This window comes from Etheostoma cragini, chromosome 10, assembly GCF_013103735.1.
Source record: "Etheostoma cragini isolate CJK2018 chromosome 10, CSU_Ecrag_1.0, whole genome shotgun sequence".
NCBI lineage: Eukaryota > Metazoa > Chordata > Actinopteri > Perciformes > Percidae > Etheostoma > Etheostoma cragini.
In genome coordinates this window covers 11,911,571-11,931,197 of record NC_048416.1, presented here as the reverse complement: position 1 = coordinate 11,931,197, position 19,627 = coordinate 11,911,571, and the positions used below count along the sequence as shown (strand labels likewise).

Sequence of the window (19,627 nt, the reverse complement as noted above, 5' to 3'; positions counted from 1 at the left end):
CGTTGCACCGTACCGACCCGCGCTGTCCGTCTGCACCGCTACCAGCCGCCCACACTCTCCAATGAGTGGTCCACTGCCTGGTACCGCTGCCTGCGCTGTCCGTCTGCACCGCTACCAGCCGCCCACACTCTCCAATGAGTGGTCCACTGCCCGATACCGCTGCCCGTCCACATCGTCCAATGAAGTCAGTTTTTTGACTTTATGTTGGCGCACATTTGTTTGTTTGTTTGGTCGGAAATTGACTTGTCGCATCCGTGTAAATGCGTGTCTTGGTAATAAGAAATGTCAATGAGTTACTTGTCCACGAGTTTCTAACTTACATTGGATATGACAATCCGTTTATGTTAAAGTAAAAACAAAAGTAATCAAACATAATAACTGGTCTTCTTTTAATCCTTATCCTTCACTTAAACCATGCTCAACCACACTTAACCACAGTTAACCACGTCAAAAAACTGTGACCTTGCTGTGCGCAACACAGCTGACCCAATTAGGCCACATTTAAATAAACTTGTACCTCTCCAGCATCACATGCTGGTCAACCAATGAAATGGCTCCAACACCCATCTTCAATGCTCTAACTGAGGGAAGGAATTTGTTCCCCAAAAATCTCTCAATACATGGCCCCGGTCATCCTCTTCTTAATGCAGTGCAGTCGCCCTGTCCCATGTGCAGAAAAAACCCCAAAGCATGATGCTACCCCCCATGCTACACAGTAGGGATGGTGTTCTTGGGATGGTACTCATCATTCTTCTTCCTCCAAACACGATTAGTGGAATTATGACCAAAAAGTTCTATTTTGGTCTCATCTGACCACACGACTTTCTCCCATGACTCCTCTGGATCATCCAAATGGTCATTGGCAAACTTAAGACTGGCCTTGACATTTCCTGGTTTAAGCAGGGGAACCTTCCGTGCCATGCATGATTTCAAACCAGGAATTCTTAGTGTATTACTAACAGTAACCTTGGAAATGGTGATCCCAGGTCTTTTCAGGTCATTGACCAGCTCCTCCTGTCTAGTTTTGGCCTGATTTCTCACCTTTCTTAGGATCATTGAGAGCCCACGAGGTGAGATCTTGAGGGGAGCCCCAGTCCGAGGGAGATTGAGAGTCATGTTTAGCTTCTTCCATTTTCTTATGATTGCTCCAACAGTGGACCTTTTTTCACCAAGCTGCTTGGCAATTTCCCATAGCCCTTTCCAGCCTTGTGAAGGTGTACAATTCTTTCTCTAGTGTCTTTGGATAGCTATTTGGTCTTGGCCATGTTAGTAGTTGGATTCTTACTGATTGTATGGGGTGGACAGGTGTCTTTATGCAGCTAACGACCTCAAACAGGTACATCTAATTAAGGATAATAAATGGAGTGGTGGTGGACATTATGAAGGCAGACTAACAGGTCTTTGAGGGTCAGAATTGTAGCTGATAGACAGGTGTTCAAATACTTATTTGCAGCTGTATCATACAAATAAATAGTTAAAAAATCATACATTGTGATTTCTGGATTTTTTTTTTTAGATTAAGTCTCTCACAGTGGACATGCACCTACGATTACAATTTCAGACCCCTCTATGATTTCTAATTGGGAGAACTTGCAAAATAGCAGGGTTTTCAAATACTTATTTTCCTCACTGTATACATAATATTAGTTTCTGTATTCTGAGTGTAGGACCACTCTATTGTTACTATAGGAACATTACAGCACAGGAAAACTACAACCTTCTAGCTGATATCAACAGAGATAATAAACCATCAGTTCTCCTGGTTATAATCTCAGAAGCTAAGTTTCCATCCACTTGTCAATCAAATTATCTGAATTTCGGTTAAAAAAAAACTGTTGCGAATGAAGCTGGTGAACGTGTTTCCTTCCAACGGCTTGAAAGCATGCTGTTTTGCGATCAAATTGGTCTATTGAAGTGATTTTAGACATTTTAAGGTGTTTCCATTAATTTTTGCACTGAATTGCACAACATTCAAGCAAACATTTGCGAACAAAGTTTTGTTAGACAAAATAGATGGGGCCGTCTACCAATCAAATGATCAATATTGGACAAGTTGTAATAGTACTTATGTGCCGCTGCGGGACAACTCTAATTTTCAAGACATGTTGCACTGTTTGAGCGCCTTCCATTTACTCCGGAGGATGTCCCATGGCATGTCCTAACCTCCATTTCCTTTGAGTTCCTGATAAATTATGCCATTTCTTAGAATTTTGATTTCTAAAATAGCCGTTATATTTTGCTCCTAAATTAAATAGAAAAAGTCTCTTGTCTCCTTGTTTGTCCACCTAAATCTGTCTTTGTTGACACCCGCCACGTGTACAAACAGAGAAGAAACACTGGGCGGAACTTAACTAAAAGTTATTTGTTTTTGTGGTGGGTTGCAACCATAAAATGAACTTAAACTTAAATGCAATTAATTATTTGGTAAATTTTGTTTCCATCAGCGTTTATCGCATAAGCCAAATATCGATCAAGAAAAAATCTGATGAAACCCAACTTGAGTCGATATTCATGAAATTTAATCAAATTTTACAATCTTCCATTAGACATATTTCATTTGATATAATTTAATTTGGATAAAAATTTGTGGATGGGAACACAGCTACAGATACATGAACATCAAGGTTAAACTTGAGTTGTTTAATAACTTTTCCACACATTTTGTCTGTCAGCACAAACATTGCTCTAATCACTTTGGACTGCATTCATACATTTAACGGACTCATTTTGGGCTAATGTGTGTGCACATTATGTGAAAGTGCATCTGCAAAGCCAGGTCTTGTGTATACAGCATTAACCAGGCATTACCTTGTAACTGCCATCTGGTATCAGTGTGTCAAAGAACATGTTATGCATATTCATCAATCTGTGTCAAACTGAGTTTTGAGTGTGAAGTGATATTTACCACCAAAAGGCAGGAGCTGATTTTATTGGTATTGGCACTGTGTGTGTCGGTGTGCAAGCATGCATTACCTCTTCATTTCAGTGCAATATTACAAAGCTTGGAGATGTGTTTTTTCCAAATATTATGGGTAAGTACAGCCGAGTAGGTTTCCCCATTGCATTCCAATAAAAATAAACTCACCAGGGTTGCAGCTGTACGCCCAGAATTCACACAGTGTCAATCACATAATCACCCTTTAAAATTATAGTTTCACTGAGGTTTGGGATATGAGCTCATTTATAAATGGGCCGCAGATCAAACCGAAGGCTCGGGGAATGGTGTCATGTTTTAATTATCATTTAACAGGAATGTTAAGTGCACGCTCAGTATCTTGCAAGAAAGGAAGTGTAAATTTCTTCATACTCTTTTTAGTTCCTAACACCTCGGAGGCAGCTGAGCTTACTATTAACCAGTAAATCGATATTGAAATAATTGAGTCATAAGTGTCAGTTTCCATAAAGACACAGCATTCTTTGAATCCGTGGTGAAGTCTTGTTATCAGTCATCTATAAGTTATGTTCATAAAGTTTTGTTTTGCATACAGCCCTTCCAGTGGAATTGACTTTAGAAAACAACAGTAAATAGAAGCCTGTCCAATCTTTCATAACTGCTAAAATTACAGTCCTATTTTGTTAACAAAGTGATGAGATTATTTTGTCCTACTTATTAATTGGAGTGAAATTGGACAGCAGTGTTACTGGAAGGTGTCAGACACAGAAAGCAGGTAATTATAGAGACAGGAAGAGATAAGGAAACGGAATGCAATTACCCCGCAAGCATAGCTTCAAATTGCTCCTCTTAGGATTTCTCACTTCAGGTTGCTTTTGTTCATTCTTTGCATCTCCATACTGATCTATTCTTTTCACCCACAAGCTCAAAGAAGGAAGATTGTTTGCATTAATCAAATGAATTTCTACTGTAAGTAGAGCCATACAAAGCACAGAACACTGCTTATTGACAAATTTCAGATGTATTTATTCCAATATATATTTTCCAAATCATTTTGCAAACCTAAACTGCTGAGCCCGGTTTAAATCAGGGCCATCAGATGTTCCCTTTGTTCTTCCTATCCAAGGCTGTGACAGTTTCTCAGAATTTAGTTTTATTTAACTTTCAGGTTTGAGGGATGGCTTCAGATTGATCTCCCCATCTCTGTCGCCCTCACTATTGCTGCAGTCACGTGTACATATATCGCATGCATTGCCTTTTTAAGGATTTTATTAATGACTAATGCATAATAGCAAGAAAAAACATATAAAACATTTCCCTCCCTAGTGTACAAGCTGCAAATTGCACATTGCTGCATGTACTGTAAATAAAAGTGTGTGTGTAACCAAGAAAAAACTGCTGCTCCTTCTGCATTAAATTATTTAATTTTTCTGTCGATGTAGCTGACAATTTGTTTTGAATACACAAACTGCAACTGCAAGAATGACCACTGTTCTTAGATTGCATATGGAGAGGGTGTTGTATACGGCACATTTCTTTCTTTCTTCTTTTATACAGTAGATCTTATGTTTTAGGGGGAAAGCCAAATGCTGCCATGCTGCTCATTCAAAGGGAGGAGAAGGGTTTCTTCTGCTCCATTTGTTTATTCTCTATAGTGCCCATTTTGTTACTTTAGCCATTTGTTTTAGCATTTAGGTGCTCTCTCTGCCTGTGCCACACACACACACACACACACACACACACACACAAACACAAATATCTGACAGAAGAGCTGTAATTGAGAGAAAGAAAGCGAGGAAATGAGAGTGAATCGTCAATCCAGCATTTAATTTCAAACTTTGACAGTTATTTTGCTGAATTATTAAAGCCAATCTGAACATACAAATATCACTTTTTCACCTCCATTTTAGCCCAGAAGAGATTGTTGAGGAAATCTTGCAAACAGGCCAGAGTGTTGTTGGTATTGAGAGTGGCGCTTCAGGCCTGGATTCACTGCACATGTACTCACATTTACTGTGATTGCATATAGCGAAATGTACCACATTGAGACGCTAATACACGGGGGGGTCCGCCAGTGACCCTCAACGCTACTTATCACCGTGTGCCTGCCGCCAAAGGCATATGCTGTTGTTTCTTCCCCAACAGCATATGTCACCACTGGGCTAGCCTACACACACACACACGCATGCATGCATGCATGCATGCATGCACGCACGCACACAGGCCTCTATAGATTTATGTATAGTTTTCCTCAAATTGTTTATGAAAAATTCCCCGTTTATGGTTTGATTAATACTCTGAATCAACACAAGTGCTTTTTGTAATTGCTATTTAGGTTTGATGGCCTGATAGGCGCCACTTAGCCAAGCTTCCGTCAGGTTCAGTCTGGAGCTGGGAATGATCACTGCAGACAGATCAAGTGCTGTGAGTGGAGTGTATGAGTGTCTCAAAGTGCCTTTATGTAAATGGCAGTTGAAGAGGCCCTCCATTGAAGCTTAAATATACAGCATGGTATATGCTACTCTGTCAGTCTTGTGTCTACCGTGACTGTAAAATGTTCTGTGCTCATAAAAGGTTCAACACCTCCCTCTCTCTCCAGAAAACCCCAGAGAGAAAAGATGAGACAGGGAGAGAGCTGGAAGCTGAGGGAAAGCACGGAGATCTCTTTATCCGAGTGAAGAGAAAGTAGGACACATGGTACGGATCAAGGTCGTAGATTACAGGTCCCAAATAAAAGGTCAAAGAAAAATGAAATGAAGGATTGCTTCTCAAATATCAAAAAAAGACCATGTTCCGACAACACTACAGTGTTTGGACGGGTAAGGAGAATGGATTTTGTCCCAGTTTTCTGTTTGTTTAGAGGAGTGTTGTCTTTACTTTCTTCTTGAAAAGCAATAACGCTATTTTTGCCATGTGTTACAGCACCATCACTTTTATCAACACAGTTGTGGAAATGCTCTATAGATTGTGAACTCTTTCCCCCTTCCTAGATTTAATAATAGAGAAGCAGGCCGTGCTGAGTATTTTTGTTTGTAGAGTGTTTGTTTAACGCTTCCTTCCTTCCCAACTGTTGGTGTTCTAACACCTTCCAAATTACACCAAGGATAGCTGTGAGGCTCTCTTCTCATTTTCCTCAGTTAACAAGCACTCTGTTTATATATGATTATGGCCCTCTGTTTGTTTATTCTGCTCGCTTTTTTTTTTAATTACTTTGCCAGTTTAGTTCAAGGTACAAAATGCACTGAAGGATTCAGATGAACGTATTTGTTTCTTTCTCTGGAGAAATACTTATGGTCATGACATTCTTCACCCCCTCAAATACCAAAAACCCTGTGCTCATTCCGCTCCCCCCGGTTCTGACTGTTATTCCTGTGTTTACTTTGCAGCGCTGCCAATCATGCAGGTGAAAATTGACATCACAAGACAGCAGGTGGAGAAGATCTTCGGGCTCGATGAGTACTGGTGTCAGTGTGTCGCCTGGAGCACCACCGGAACCCAGAAGAGCCAAAAAGCGTACATCAGGATTGCTTGTGAGTGCATTTGAGAACAATCACTGTCATCACAAGTGCAAACGCTGCCTAACAAGGTGCTTATATATTGCATGCCAGTTTGTAATAAGATTGGATTAGAACAATGATTTTTTTCACTTGGTTGGGGAGGTACTTACTTTCATTGAACAATAAGCCCAGAGGCCATTATGATTTGTGCACACTGTGCATTACTGTGATTACAGTTTAGTTAAATCATCTTCCTGCGATTCTACTTAAGAAGTAAATATTCGACCCTGGCAGTAAGAAACAGAGTAATGCATCTGCTTGAATGCAGTCTTTAAAAAAAACGGAACACTAAAATTGAGTATTCATGACTATATTTTTCACTGGAAACTGTATATCAGCGATGATCCCTCTGAAAGTAACTGGAATAAAAACAGATTTGAAAGTTATTGCTGTGCAGCAATCATAAATCTGTCTGGGGAACACAGTCATCCCTTTGCTGCAGCCTCAAAAGCTTTATTAGAAGAAGCCATTTTACATTTGAGTATTTTAAAGCATTCTGCCTATTAATTCCCACATAAATATGCATTACTCCCGACAGAGCCAAACGCAGCGCTGTCTCCAAACCGCCAGACGTTTTGAAAACACACATTCATTACCCCAACCTTGTTTGAGAGCTCAACAAACACAGTTAGATGTAAGATAAGGACACGCATGCTTTGATGACAATGAATCCATGTGCACGCACCGGTTCACATTCGGGTGTGCACACATACACACTTGCATACATTTGAGCCTTCCGGGACTGTTATGTCTTCAGTCTCCCCAAGTCCCATTGTATCGGCTTTAATTAAAATGAATGTCGTAAAACTCTCTGCTTGTTTTAACGTTTATCTCAGTGTGATTGGTTAGGACAGGCTCAACATCTGTTTAAAGGAATTCACCGGCAGTTCACAGACGCACCCTCAGTCCCTCACAACACACCGTAATTATCGCTCCAACTCAAAACCCGGGGTGAACACATCAAATCTGTGCCACCCTGCTAGCTATCAGTGTTCTGTGTAGCTCATCACATACAAATGGCCTTGCATTCTTATCCACTTGTAAAAAAAAAGCATTGCCAATTTTACCTGTGTAATCCTCAACCTGGTCTTACGGACAAATGTACATAGCAAGACTTGGTGCAAGGTTAAGAGTATCCAATGAGATGTAATGTGAAGCCCCATGCAGTCAGCCAAGCTTGCAGGAGCTCTTGTCCAGGCGCCTTAGGGCTGTGTTTTCGTGTGGCTGCTCCAAGCCCTCATACAGATGGAAGCTGGAAGCTGGCGGAGGCTGGACAGAGGAGAGTGGGTGGTAGGGGAGGAGTGAGGGGTAATGCAATTGCTTTTGCTTGATGCTGGGCCCCTCTGGCAGCAGACAAGCATCTCTGAACCAGCCAGGCAGCCTGTAATAAGCAACATGGTTGTTGCCACCAATCCCTTTGTGGCTTAGGGGCCAACTGGAGTGCAACACGCTCAGCGAAGCCATACTGTAGGTGGACATTTTAAGAGTGAAGAAAGATTTAGAAACATTACCAAGCCAAGTTCTGTGGATGGAAGTATTTCATTTAAACCTCACAAGCTCCTACAAACATCCTAATTGGTTGCATTTCTCCCCGTCTTTTTCTCCCCTCAGACCTGAGAAAGAACTTTGAGGAGGAGCCGCAGGGTAAAGAGGTGGCATTGGACCAGGAGGTGTTACTGCGCTGCCATCCTCCCGAGGGAGTGCCACAAGCCGAGGTGAGACAGATACAGAAGATATTTATAGGCCCACATCTAGCATCCATTTACCCTTTCCTCACCAGGAGGACAAAGAGCAGAAAGTAGCTCAGGATCAACTCCCCAGCATATTTTCCTGCTCCACCAGCGAACAGACAACCCTGAACGGATAAATTACGCCTCTAATTATTCCCCATTATTGATTTATTATCTCTCTTTCGTCTCTGAGAAGCCGTATATCACAGTGTCTCGTCACATCACTCAGGATAGGCTGGAAGGCTTCACTCCCCGTTTGGCATCTCTAAAGGCCTATTCATAATTAATGGATCTATTTGCCTCTCTCTCTCTTTATCTCTCTTTATCTATCTATCTCTCTATCTCGCTCTCCCCCTATCTCATTCTCTATCTTTCTGCCATTTTTCAATGTCCCCTCTACACTCTTGTTCTGCTCAACTCACTATCTCTCTCTTCTTGCTCTCAGTGGTGTGTGTGTCTGTGTTTAGAGGACCAGACTGAGGCCAGCTGTTTCACCTCGTCTGCTGCATCCTCCCAGTCCCAGATAGGCACTAACCATTCTAATAACAACACAAGAGGAGGTTAGGCCAGTAACTCAGACAGCCCAGAGACCAAGATCAGCAGACTAGCCAATCATAGAGCGACAGTGTTGGGACAGTTTGCAGAGAAATGGGAAGTAAGGTGCCAACTGCAGTTCAACAGAAAAGGACATCAGTGCAGAAGTCACCCGAGAGAAAGCAGAAATACGGCACAAGAGGAAGAAAGACCAATTATATGCAGCATTGTAACTGGCAGTAATACTGACAACAATGCTGCTATACCGCAGCTACTCTCGAGATGGCACGAGGTCAAGTGAGAGCATGAAAAAAAGCAAACCAATCTGAGAGTACACCAAAAAAGGAATACCAGCAGTTTTTGGCTTCTGTAAAAGGGCACAGAAACAAAGCATGATCAGTTTCACTCTCCGGCCACCAACAGCTGCAGAGATCTCCAGCAGCTACAACATAAAAGCTACTTTTCCCACACAAAAAGAGAATACATATTAAAATCAGTGGGGTGCATTGTTAATTTAATTCCATCTGAGTATCAATATTATACTAAGTAGCATTTCTTCTTCCTTTTGTCTGTTTGATTGTATCCAAATCTAAAATCTCTAATCTGCAGCATGTTTTGTCACTGCAGGGGGGTTCGGGGGCTTTCTATTGGGCTGCAGTGAGTTTTGACCACTGAAACATATTTTCAGGTGGAATGGCAGAGAAACGAGGATGTGATCAACCCAGCGAGTGACCCCAATTTCTTCATCACAACTGAACATAATCTTGTCATCAAAAAAGCCCGGCTGGCGGACACAGGCAACTACACGTGTGTGGCCAAAAACATCGTTGCTCGCCGCAAAAGCACCTCAGCCACGGTCCTAGTTTATGGTAGGTGATAACTTCTTTTTGTGCAAAAGGTGTCATTACACGGAGGGTAATAAGAGGTCTGGGATCGAATGATAATCCCCAGTCTCAAAATATACAAACATAAAAACAGCTCAAATGAATCATGTGTTGCTTGCATGTTGCTTCTGTTATCCCACATTTCCACATTCAGTTCAGCATGTTCTCTTGCATGGAAGATCACTGGGTGCACTTCCTCTATCAGTTACAATATTACACTCAAATTCTACAGTGTAGATGAAATAAACCACTTGGATAAGTCCGCTCTATTTTTTAGCAAACAATGAATTACACTATGTTAAATAATTACAAAACGACATATTAGTGTATCTGCTAATTAAATAGCCCAACTTAAAATGCTCCTGGCAGCCATTCTGCCAAATCTGGCAGTCTCCAGTGTTGGGGCTGCCATCTTCCTCCTCTGTAGTGGATCCAATACAAGATGAAAAATTGAATTAACAGTAAACTGTAAATAATGAAATGGCTTGATAAGCAGACTGATGATTTTTCTATCACAGAGGGCTCCTTGGGTACTGGCACTAAAGTTTTGCATAGGTTACAGCCAGACTTCATTGTCAGCTACATGCAAACAGGAGATGGAAATCACATGGGAATCCATCATGAAAGCAACTTTGACGCATAAACAACTGACACGGTCTATTTTTTTTGTTGAGGCTGCCAGAAGAAGGCAATAATATGCTGTAAGGTCAGAGTTCTTGTATATTATCTAACATGAATAGAGAAAACGCACCATATGCCACAAATATACAGCACTATGTAGGAGTCTGCACACCTCTTCAGTTTTTTTGCATCATTTCTTCTGCTTTTTTTTTTTAAAGAACAAGTTTTAAGGTTTCTGTTTTAGATTTATACAATATTTTCCTTTTACTAAATTTGTTACAAAATCGGAATATAATTTTCTGAAGTTCATACATTTGAAATTGCATGGTAAGTATGCAAATCCTTTGTGAAATCAGCAGGAATTATTTGACCAAAACTCAATATCTTGCCGTACTCAAATTCTGGTTATGGCTACTTGTATTGTAATCGAAAATAACTTCCATTTTTAATTGCAGCCTTAGGTGTAAGATGAATTTACATTCAGAAAACATGAGCATAGTGTGGAAAGTGAGGGTCACCTATGGTCGACTTTAGGTATCAAGTAATATTCCCTGCACCATATCCATAAATATGCATGTCAATAGCATGTATTACTTTTGATTTGACTTGTACAGTGTTTTTCACTTTGAGTTTAGAAATGTAACTATTAAATCAATATTTAGCAGTAAAGTGAAACAGACAGTAAGAGAAATCACTGTATTTTAGATATTTGGCAATACACTGCAAGTAATTTCCTTTTAAGGCAGATTTTGTAATCCAACAAACTGTGCAACCCTGTTGGGGGTTCAAACATTTAGGTAGCGCTGGATAACTGTAAATATAGTTGAAAATTGAGGCTTGTGCATTTTCCCGGTGAACAGTTTCATGTGAAATGTGTTAATTTGGAGCCTGCAGTAAAAACACACATTATAATAGAGTTATCCAAGCCTCCAGCGTACAAATAAAAAGCCCAATTATTCTTACTGTTGATTATAATGGATTAGCTTGTTGTTTAAAGAATTGCTCTGCAGATGAAGAAATCTAGAGTTCAAATGAGTGTGGAGGCAAGAGCATTTATTTTCTTATTGTTTGCCTTTCTTGTATTGTCCAACAATAGTTTGCTCTTAGACCAGATAAATTGTGAACAAATTGCTACGGCGCTTGCATGTGCAATTCTCTTTCTACACATCACTCTATGTGCTTGAAAAGATCACAAATGTGTTACCAGTGTAGCAATATTTGATGTTAAATCACAATAAAAGTTGTCCTGTTCAAAAAACGTAAAGAAAGTAAAGAAAAATCCAGTTACCTGAGACTATGCTAGCTGATCGAGCTAGCTGTAGAAAGCCATAATAACTGCTACTTTTCAAAGGGGGTTCAACAGGGGGCCAGAGATGCATTTTAACAAGGCCTTGCTGCTGTGACTGCGCTCTGTGCTAAGAGGTAATCAGGGGCCGAGTTGCCTGGCAATTTACCTCGCCATGGCGGGCAATCAATCGCATAGAGAGGGCAAGGAAGTGATTCAGCCACGACAAGCAAAGGAGAGAGTTGGGGTGGGGGGAGAATTAGGAGGGGGGGGGGTATGTACAGAGAAGCAGGAATGGTGCTGTTCAAGTCAATAAATCAGGAATATTGGTATCTTGTAAGCTGGGGCAAACACAGGATGTACAGGAAGGAGCTGATTGGAATTAAACCAGCGTGATTTGATGCAATCACCTGCTGTGATTGAGAGATATAGCAACAATTACGTGCCAGTAGACGGTTACAGCTTCAGTACACCGGCACTGGTTGTTAAAGTGCCTAAACTTTTAGTTTCAAATGTAAAATAAGCAATAAATGATTCAGTGTTGTTCTCTACAATTCAAAAAATACTTGAGTTGAAGAAAGATGTGTGAAACCAGTTGGATATGCGAAGGGACATGTTCTGAATTACTGCACAACAGCAGCCACAACATATGTATTTTTCAGTAGTGTGTTGGCATTTCCAGGGAGTAGGTGTTGTGTTTAATGCATTTATGACCATGGGCATTTTGCTTTTTTACAGTGATTATATTCGGACTGTACTATGAGAATTTTTAAGTTTGGAGTTATATTTATTTTGAATGTCGACCAGTTACTGAAACTGTGTCTTCCTCAGAGATAAGGTCAAAGAAGGCAAGCTGTCATCTTATTTTTTGCTCCCTGTTGAAGCCATTATGTTTTCACTGCAGTTGGCTGTAATTCCAACTGGGACACAGGACGCAGCCGCCTTTGCTCTTGCTCTCCCATTAGTTCACCTCGCAGTTCTGAGCCAAAGAGTGTAACAGCAGTCGCGATTATTCTAGCGCAACACACCTCTTTTCCTTGGTGCATGTCGGGTAATCCTGGCTGCTCTTTCCCTTCATCCCTCCCTCCCTCCCTCCCAACCTAACCCTTCCCTCCCCCGCTCCATCCCGCCGGTGCTGGTGTGACAGTCAACGGCGGCTGGTCCACATGGACCACCTGGTCGTCCTGCAGTGCTGTGTGTGGGCGTGGCTGGCAGAAGAGGAGTCGGAGCTGCACCAACCCCACGCCACTGAATGGAGGCACATCCTGTGAGGGGCAGAACGTCCAGAAAAGTGCCTGTGTGGCCACCTGTCCAGGTAACTCCCAGGCAACCCTGTTTGTCCTGTGGCGCTTGCCTTCCTGTGGCTTCCTTTTTGCATTTTTTTGCATCTAGAAGTCATCAATTCATCTTTATTTTGGCTGCTTTTTGTACCAGCACCCAGATCTTTCCTGCGATGTCAGTGCTTCTGTTGTTTCCTGCAATTAGACCCCTTACACTGCAATGTCAGAGTCTAATAGTCTTCACTGTAGGGCCTCATCCTGAAAGTGATTTATTGTTATCACTCTTTGTTCACATAACTCTTAATCTGCTGCGCTGTACGCAGACCCCGATTTTAATTCAGAGACCTGTCTGCTTTAAGAGACATGGTCCCAGCCACGGCATTGTGTCCAACCAGCTAGTACATTTGTTATTGTTTTCTGCTCAAGCTGTGTAGTAAATATAGGCAATAAAAAGCTGAATCATGGCGGCCTGTGTGCGATGGTTACGTGTGGGGAGTTGAGGACGTTTGGTTTGGCTTCCTGTTCTCCCTTGTTAGAGCGTCGGAGAGTCAGAGAGTGTCCTGCCTGATACTGAGCAACACATATTGATTTCTGGTAGCCTGAGATGGTAGTCAAGCTGCTTCATTTGCAGTCCCACATTAGCCCCCTGACAGAGGAAGAGATAGCGAGGGAGAGGGAAAAGGATGTGTAAGGGGAAAGCAGGGATAGAGACAGATGGAATCAGATACAGTGTAAGGACGGCAAGAACAAAGCCTGGAGTAAGAGAGAGAGAGGAGAGAAAAAATGAGAAAGAAGTAGAAAAAGCCTGAGTGTGTACTGTACAAGAGCTCGCTATTAGCTGCCAGCAGATCAGTCTGTGGATGTATAGCTGGGGCTCTGCAGCCATGCTGACCGCAGGAGAAATCTCCCACGCTTGGTAAATACCAGAGAGTGAAATCCAACTCCTCTGGCAGTGGCAGCATCTCCCTGCCTAAAACAGAGGTTATCTCTCCCAGTGAATCAGGGCGTTGTGTTACACATCTCCCATGTAAAGACATCACTAGATGTCAAGCATGAGTGTAAGTAACATGGCCCGCTGGAATACAGCAGGCGGTGGAAGACAAACGAAACAGCAATGCATGCCGCTCCATCAGGACGCTATCTGGATGAATTTGGAATTATTAGCGCTGGAGCAACGAGTAATGGAATTAGAGGGGTGTCCAGGGATGCTTGACATTCCCCCACAGCAAAGCAGGATACTGACCTCCATGAGCTTAAACAGATTAATGTCAGTTCAAGCGGCTATTGTTAGGACCCCCCCCCCTTTCTTTCTTTTGCCCCACAAGGAGAAAGTGTGTAATTTCAACCCTTAGGGAAAGTGTGTGCCTTGTGAACACAGTTTGTAGAGACTTTGGGAAATGAATAACTTTTTTTTTTTTTCTTGATGAGAAACGCTCCAGTGACGCGACCCCGCTCACACCTCTATCAACCCTGTTGTTTGGCAACAGAGTGGCCTCTACCTTCTTTTCTCACTCGTTACTTGTCTGAGACAGACCATCAGTGGCAAAGATAGACCCAGCTGTCAGACCCCGGAGAGGGTGCCCCTTAAGGCCGAAGTCCACCACGCCAGACCCTGGGGATGATGGGCTGCTGTTTCCATCCACAAGTGGCACAGCGGTTCTGTTGTGTACTTTCAGACATGGCTCTGAAGTCCCCCAAGATGAACTGAACGTCATTTGTCACCCAGCGCACTCACACACACACAGAAGCAATGACAACCCCCTAATACATCTGAATCCTCACTTTGATTCATCGACATAGATTATTATCACATGTAGGAATCATCAGTCTAAATACGTGAATACATGTTCTGATAGTCATGTTCCGCAAGGGGCAACAGATGAGATCAGCATACTGGATAACAACTTTAATTATCACTTTGCTGATAGCCTTCGCAGGTCTAATCAACTACACTCACAGTAGATGGTGGTTTGAGCCCATTTTAGAAGAAAGAGACTTGAGGAGAATGAATTACATGGGGAGCTGTAATCCTGCATATTGACATCATGTTATTTACTCAGACACGGCTGACATTTAGATTCAGCAGTGTTTCATTTTTAATGTTTTTATGTGGTCAGCTTTAGAGAGGCATTTTTCCCCAGTGCCTTTGTTTTTGAGTTGCATTTTAAAAATTACATTATTTAATTCTGGTCTTGTTCCAAGAGTTCATTAATTATCTAGACAAAGATTCTTTGCTGATTATAAGCTCTCTAGTGCATTTGACTTACAGCTTTGTAGCTTTGAAATTATTTTCTTAGTTTTAGTTTAGCTGCTTATTCTTTGTAAATGGCAGTTGTAGTCTGTTTCTATTTAGTCTAAAACACATTGATGGCCTCACAGATTTGCTGTACTTCTCCTCTAGGGATAAAGAGATTCTGTCAACTGAATGAATATTCGCTGGAAACAAATCCATTTAAACTTGGAAGCAACAACATGCAAAGGCTATAATTTGTCTCTGCGTTGCCTGGCTAAATCTATATCTATATTTCTTGTTGAAATGCCGATGGCCATGTGTTGTTCCACATTTAAAAAGTAGCATGATTCCTTCAGAGCAGCGCTTAGCTTCAGCCACAGAGGCACATATCCACACACATACTGTACATATGAGCTTCCACAGACCGACACCATCCACAACGGCCGGTTCAGTAGCAGAACTCTCCACATGTCTAATCACAACAACTCTTGTCTCTAAATGTGAGCTCCCATTTGTTATCTGGAAAGTGTGTAGCTATAGTGGCTCATCTGTATTTCTGTCTAAGTCTCCAAAGTGTTTAATGAGAGTTGGCAGAGGCCTCTGTGGCAGATCAGATGGGCTCCATGCTGGGAGAGACGCAGGGAGCTGTGGAGGAGGAGGAGGCCGAGGCTAAAGCCTGAGGCTCAGTGCAAAGCAGAACAACACTTGAGATGGCGAGTAGCCAAACTATGCAAGAGCTTATCTCCATTTTCTCCCTATTTTCTCTGCCTATCCTTTTCTTTTGTCTCCATCTCTTCGCATCCTGCTGAAGTATCCAGATCTACAGTCCATGCGTCACCCTTTCATTGAGTCAGTCATGGCAAGATTTCATATCACACATAACATTTTTGATAAAGACACCGTACCTGAGCCCACCGCAAATCCTTCCCCGGTTTAGGAAGTGACAAAGTGCCACACAAATGAAAATAACTGTTGCTGATGTGTTAGAGAACAGCAAATAACTTGAAGAGATTTCTAACTCGTGTGAATTATTTAAGTATTGTACTGATCCCTCAGGCTTGCCAGAGGAGCTGTGAGATTTCTGCTCGATGGAAAATCAACAGACTCGGGGCTGGTCTATTTGTGCATGCATACTTGTGTGTTTTTGTGCGTGTTTGTGTTGTTCACATGCAAGTTAGCACCCATATGTCTACTGTCTGCACTGCAGGCAAATGTCTAATTCTACTTTGAAAGTAAGCATCCATGTGTGTCTCTGGATATTATCCGATATTGTCCTGGAGACTTCATATTTTATCAAAGGAATAAATGAAGGCAATGTCTAATAAATGTGAGAGAAAAAACACTTCAGTTCATTGAAAAATACGGTGGCCATCTGGTGACAGCCTCGCATCAGCGCTGTTTTTAATTATTCTGTGCCGTTAGTTTTGGCTCACCCTCTACATATCTCATTCTGTCTCTTTTTGGTTTGTTCTAGTGGTTTAGTTAACATAAGGGAGTAGACTCCTCAGACTTATCGATCACATACTACATCACAAAAACTGACTGTTAAATATATCAAATGTCAGAAATACAGAATAAGGTTTAGTTTTTAATCTCTGTCGCATCACCTATTTTTGTGGCTAAGCTATAAACCCCCTCCATGGGTCTGTGGCTTTCTTTCATCAGCCTTTGAACACAGTCTGGGATTAGGGGTGGTTACTGTGCACACACGTGTTGACAGGACATTAGGAACAGGGAGGTGACCTGCTGGTCTCAGTGGTACTTGTCTGCCTCCTCCTGTTCCCCTCAAGGACACAGAAACCATAGGTGTCCGATGATCTCGGGCTGTCTGTCAGCAGCCGTTGTCATTTTGAACAGCGGAGCTTCAAACAGGCCCTCCTGCCAACCTGTAAAGAATGGTCAGGTTCCTTTTGCTTCTCCCCCCTACAACACACCCAAATGGGAGCTTGCCACTGGTCTATTGTATTAATGTCCCTTCTCAAAGACCTGCCTGACCCAAAACCTGTGGTGCTGCATGATTGAAAATCAGATGTGGTGCCTTTTGCAGTAGCGCTAACAATCTCTTTCTGTGGATTATATGAGGAAGTGTGGCTGTGGATAACAATTTTCTTATGTGTATTCTGAAAAAGTAAAAGGTTTGGTTCTGATTTAAGGCTTAAATTGGAAAAAACATAATCAAGGAAAGTGGCAATTTTCTTGCTTCACTGCATTTAATGCTAACAATTAGTATCTTCCCACTTCCTTTTTATGCTGGCCATGCATTTCTCTCGTCTCTCTACTTCAGTGGAAAGCCTCTTCTGTTTCTGAAAATATACAACATGTGTTCAGAGTCAGACAGGCCATCAAGAAGTGTTTATGCATCTTCATCTTTCTTTGATTTTCCTCAGCCTCATTCTTACGCGCAGCACCCTGTTTCCACTCCAATCTCCTTGTTTGAAAATCTTATTTGCATGGCCATTAGTCTTACTTTGTGGTGGAAAAGAAAAGTAGAATTTCATCACCGCATCAGGGCAGATGTTGATCTCATCTCTTTATGTCACAGTGGTGTGGATAAACTGAGGGGCGACATAATATATTCATTAGGATGTAATTCGCTATTCAATCATTCTTGTTCCCAGCCTGGATAATCAGCCCACTGGCCCACGGATGGGTCCACTCAATGCCAAACAAGGACAATTATCTGATTGGTTCTGCTCTCTCTGCCAAATGGATCTGACTGCAAACAGGCCCGAGCTGTGTCAGCAACCCATCTCTCTCTGTCGCACACACAAACACACACGCAAAACACTCTCACATTCTCTTGCAATCATTGAGGACACACACATGCAGTCCTGTGTGGGAGCAGAGTCTTATTCACACACCTGTGCCTTTGGCCACACGCCTGCAGCGCATTTTTAGCTTGTTTTCCAGCTAGCTGTAAAACCACATAATATCATTACTTGGCACAGTTATGCAATAATGGGAATCCTGCCCTGAGGGACTTTCACACCTGTGTTTTATTAACCAAAGCCTTCTGACCTGCAGAAGGTCAGAGCTGCTCTCTTTGGGTCGTGCCCTTTGCACTATTTATTGCTTGGATTAATGAGCGCGAAGGCTTCCTTGCCCCTTAGGTCAGTCAAGAGGAGGGTTACTGCTGTCGTAGAGGGGTGTGTGTGTGTGTGTGTGTGCGTGTGCGTGTGCGTGTGCCTCTGGTGATTCTTGTCTGGTCCCTTTCACCCTTACATTTGGGGTACAGAGACACTGAGACAGCAGCGTTTTCCCCCCATGAGATCTCATTACTGCTCTTTTTCCCATTAGCCCTATGGTAACCTTCCTCGGGCCTGGCGCTGTGTCACTCTCAATATCACTCCCAGTGGCCCACCCCACTGCCCCGCCACAATGCCAAGTTACCCCCACCTTTGTAAAATGGCCTCCGCCTCTGCGTGTGGTAAAGCTGTTGATATTTGTTAGAGCCGGGCTCGTGCAGGAGCAATTACCAGCCCATTTCCATTTGTTTCATTTTACTCATGCTGATGGTGGTGTGTTTTTGAAGTTGTGGTAGACTGAAATAAGCTGAAAGTGTAATACACATGCTGTAATGCTCATCTCTGTTCAATGTAATACCATCTGTATTGTCTCTGCATTCAAATGCACTGCAGGTAATGCCCATGATGATACAGTAATGGCTTGTTTGACAAAAAAATCAAATCAAGGCAGATTTGTTTACTCACAAATGTTCATTTAGGAGAATTTTTAAAACATAGTACCTTAAATTAATTTCTATATATGTTTCACAGTAGACTAGAGGATACATTTCACAAGGATCAACATTCTTCTCCCTGTACAGATTTAGTTTGTTGACAGCTGAGTTTACTAGGCCACAGCACCCTCGTCCCATTGGTGTTTAGCTTAGTTGCATCTGATTTCCATGTTAAAAATAAACAAAGAAAGCAGAATAGAGACAATATGGCTCTCCTCAGCAGTTTTACAAGCTTTGGTTTCCCTGTGCATCTGCTGGATTTGAGTGTGTGCAAGTGGATTTGCATGTCTTTATACTACTTTCCCTACCAGGTTTCCATTTTAGAGCAAGTTAATTTGCAAAGGATGGCAACAGAGTCTTGTACCAGTTCTCATCTCACACGCAAATACACCACTGCTTTTACACCGCTGTTGCATCTGAACTTTACCGTGTAGAGTTTTAACAGTTCACAATGTTTGTAAGGAGCAGTTATAACTAGTTTTTATTGAAATTGTTCATCATGTATTCTGATTACTTCCTGTGAACTAAGATATACATGTTTGAAGTAAGTCGGTTGTTTTTTGCTGCTAGGTGTTAGAGCTCACCCATGTTTTTTGTTATGTGTCTTTGCAGTAGATGGAGGCTGGAGCGAGTGGAGCAAGTGGTCGGCGTGTGGTGCAGACTGTTCAATGTGGAGGAGCAGGGAGTGCACCCAGCCGTCACCTGGCACCGGGGGCAAAGACTGTCAAGGGCTTGACCTCCAGTCTCTCAACTGTACCAGTGAGCAGTGCCCACAGAGTGAGTGCACTACCCACCCACATACTGCAATCCGTACTCTCAACCCTTTAGCCCAGCGGAACAATAGAAAAGATTCAGTAGCACAAGGCATTTT

The 19,627-nt window shown here is 42.2% G+C and overlaps 1 protein-coding gene across 5 annotated transcripts in view; it reads left to right on the top strand.

Moving 5' to 3' along the window:
• Positions 1 to 19,627, top strand: part of unc5a (unc-5 netrin receptor A) — a 142,276-nt gene that overhangs the window by 86,856 nt on the left and 35,793 nt on the right. For 3 of the 5 annotated variants that reach the window (XM_034883713.1, XM_034883712.1, XM_034883711.1), the window contains exons 3-6: positions 6,280 to 6,423; positions 8,062 to 8,165; positions 9,403 to 9,583; positions 19,369 to 19,533. In XM_034883713.1, coding sequence (XP_034739604.1) covers positions 6,280 to 6,423; positions 8,062 to 8,165; positions 9,403 to 9,583; positions 19,369 to 19,533 — 594 coding nt within the window. Of the gene's footprint in view, positions 1 to 6,279; positions 6,424 to 8,061; positions 8,166 to 9,402; positions 9,584 to 12,651; positions 12,820 to 19,368; positions 19,534 to 19,627 lie in introns of all 5 variants that reach the window. The other 2 variants (XM_034883710.1, XM_034883709.1) reach the window with 1 other exon arrangement.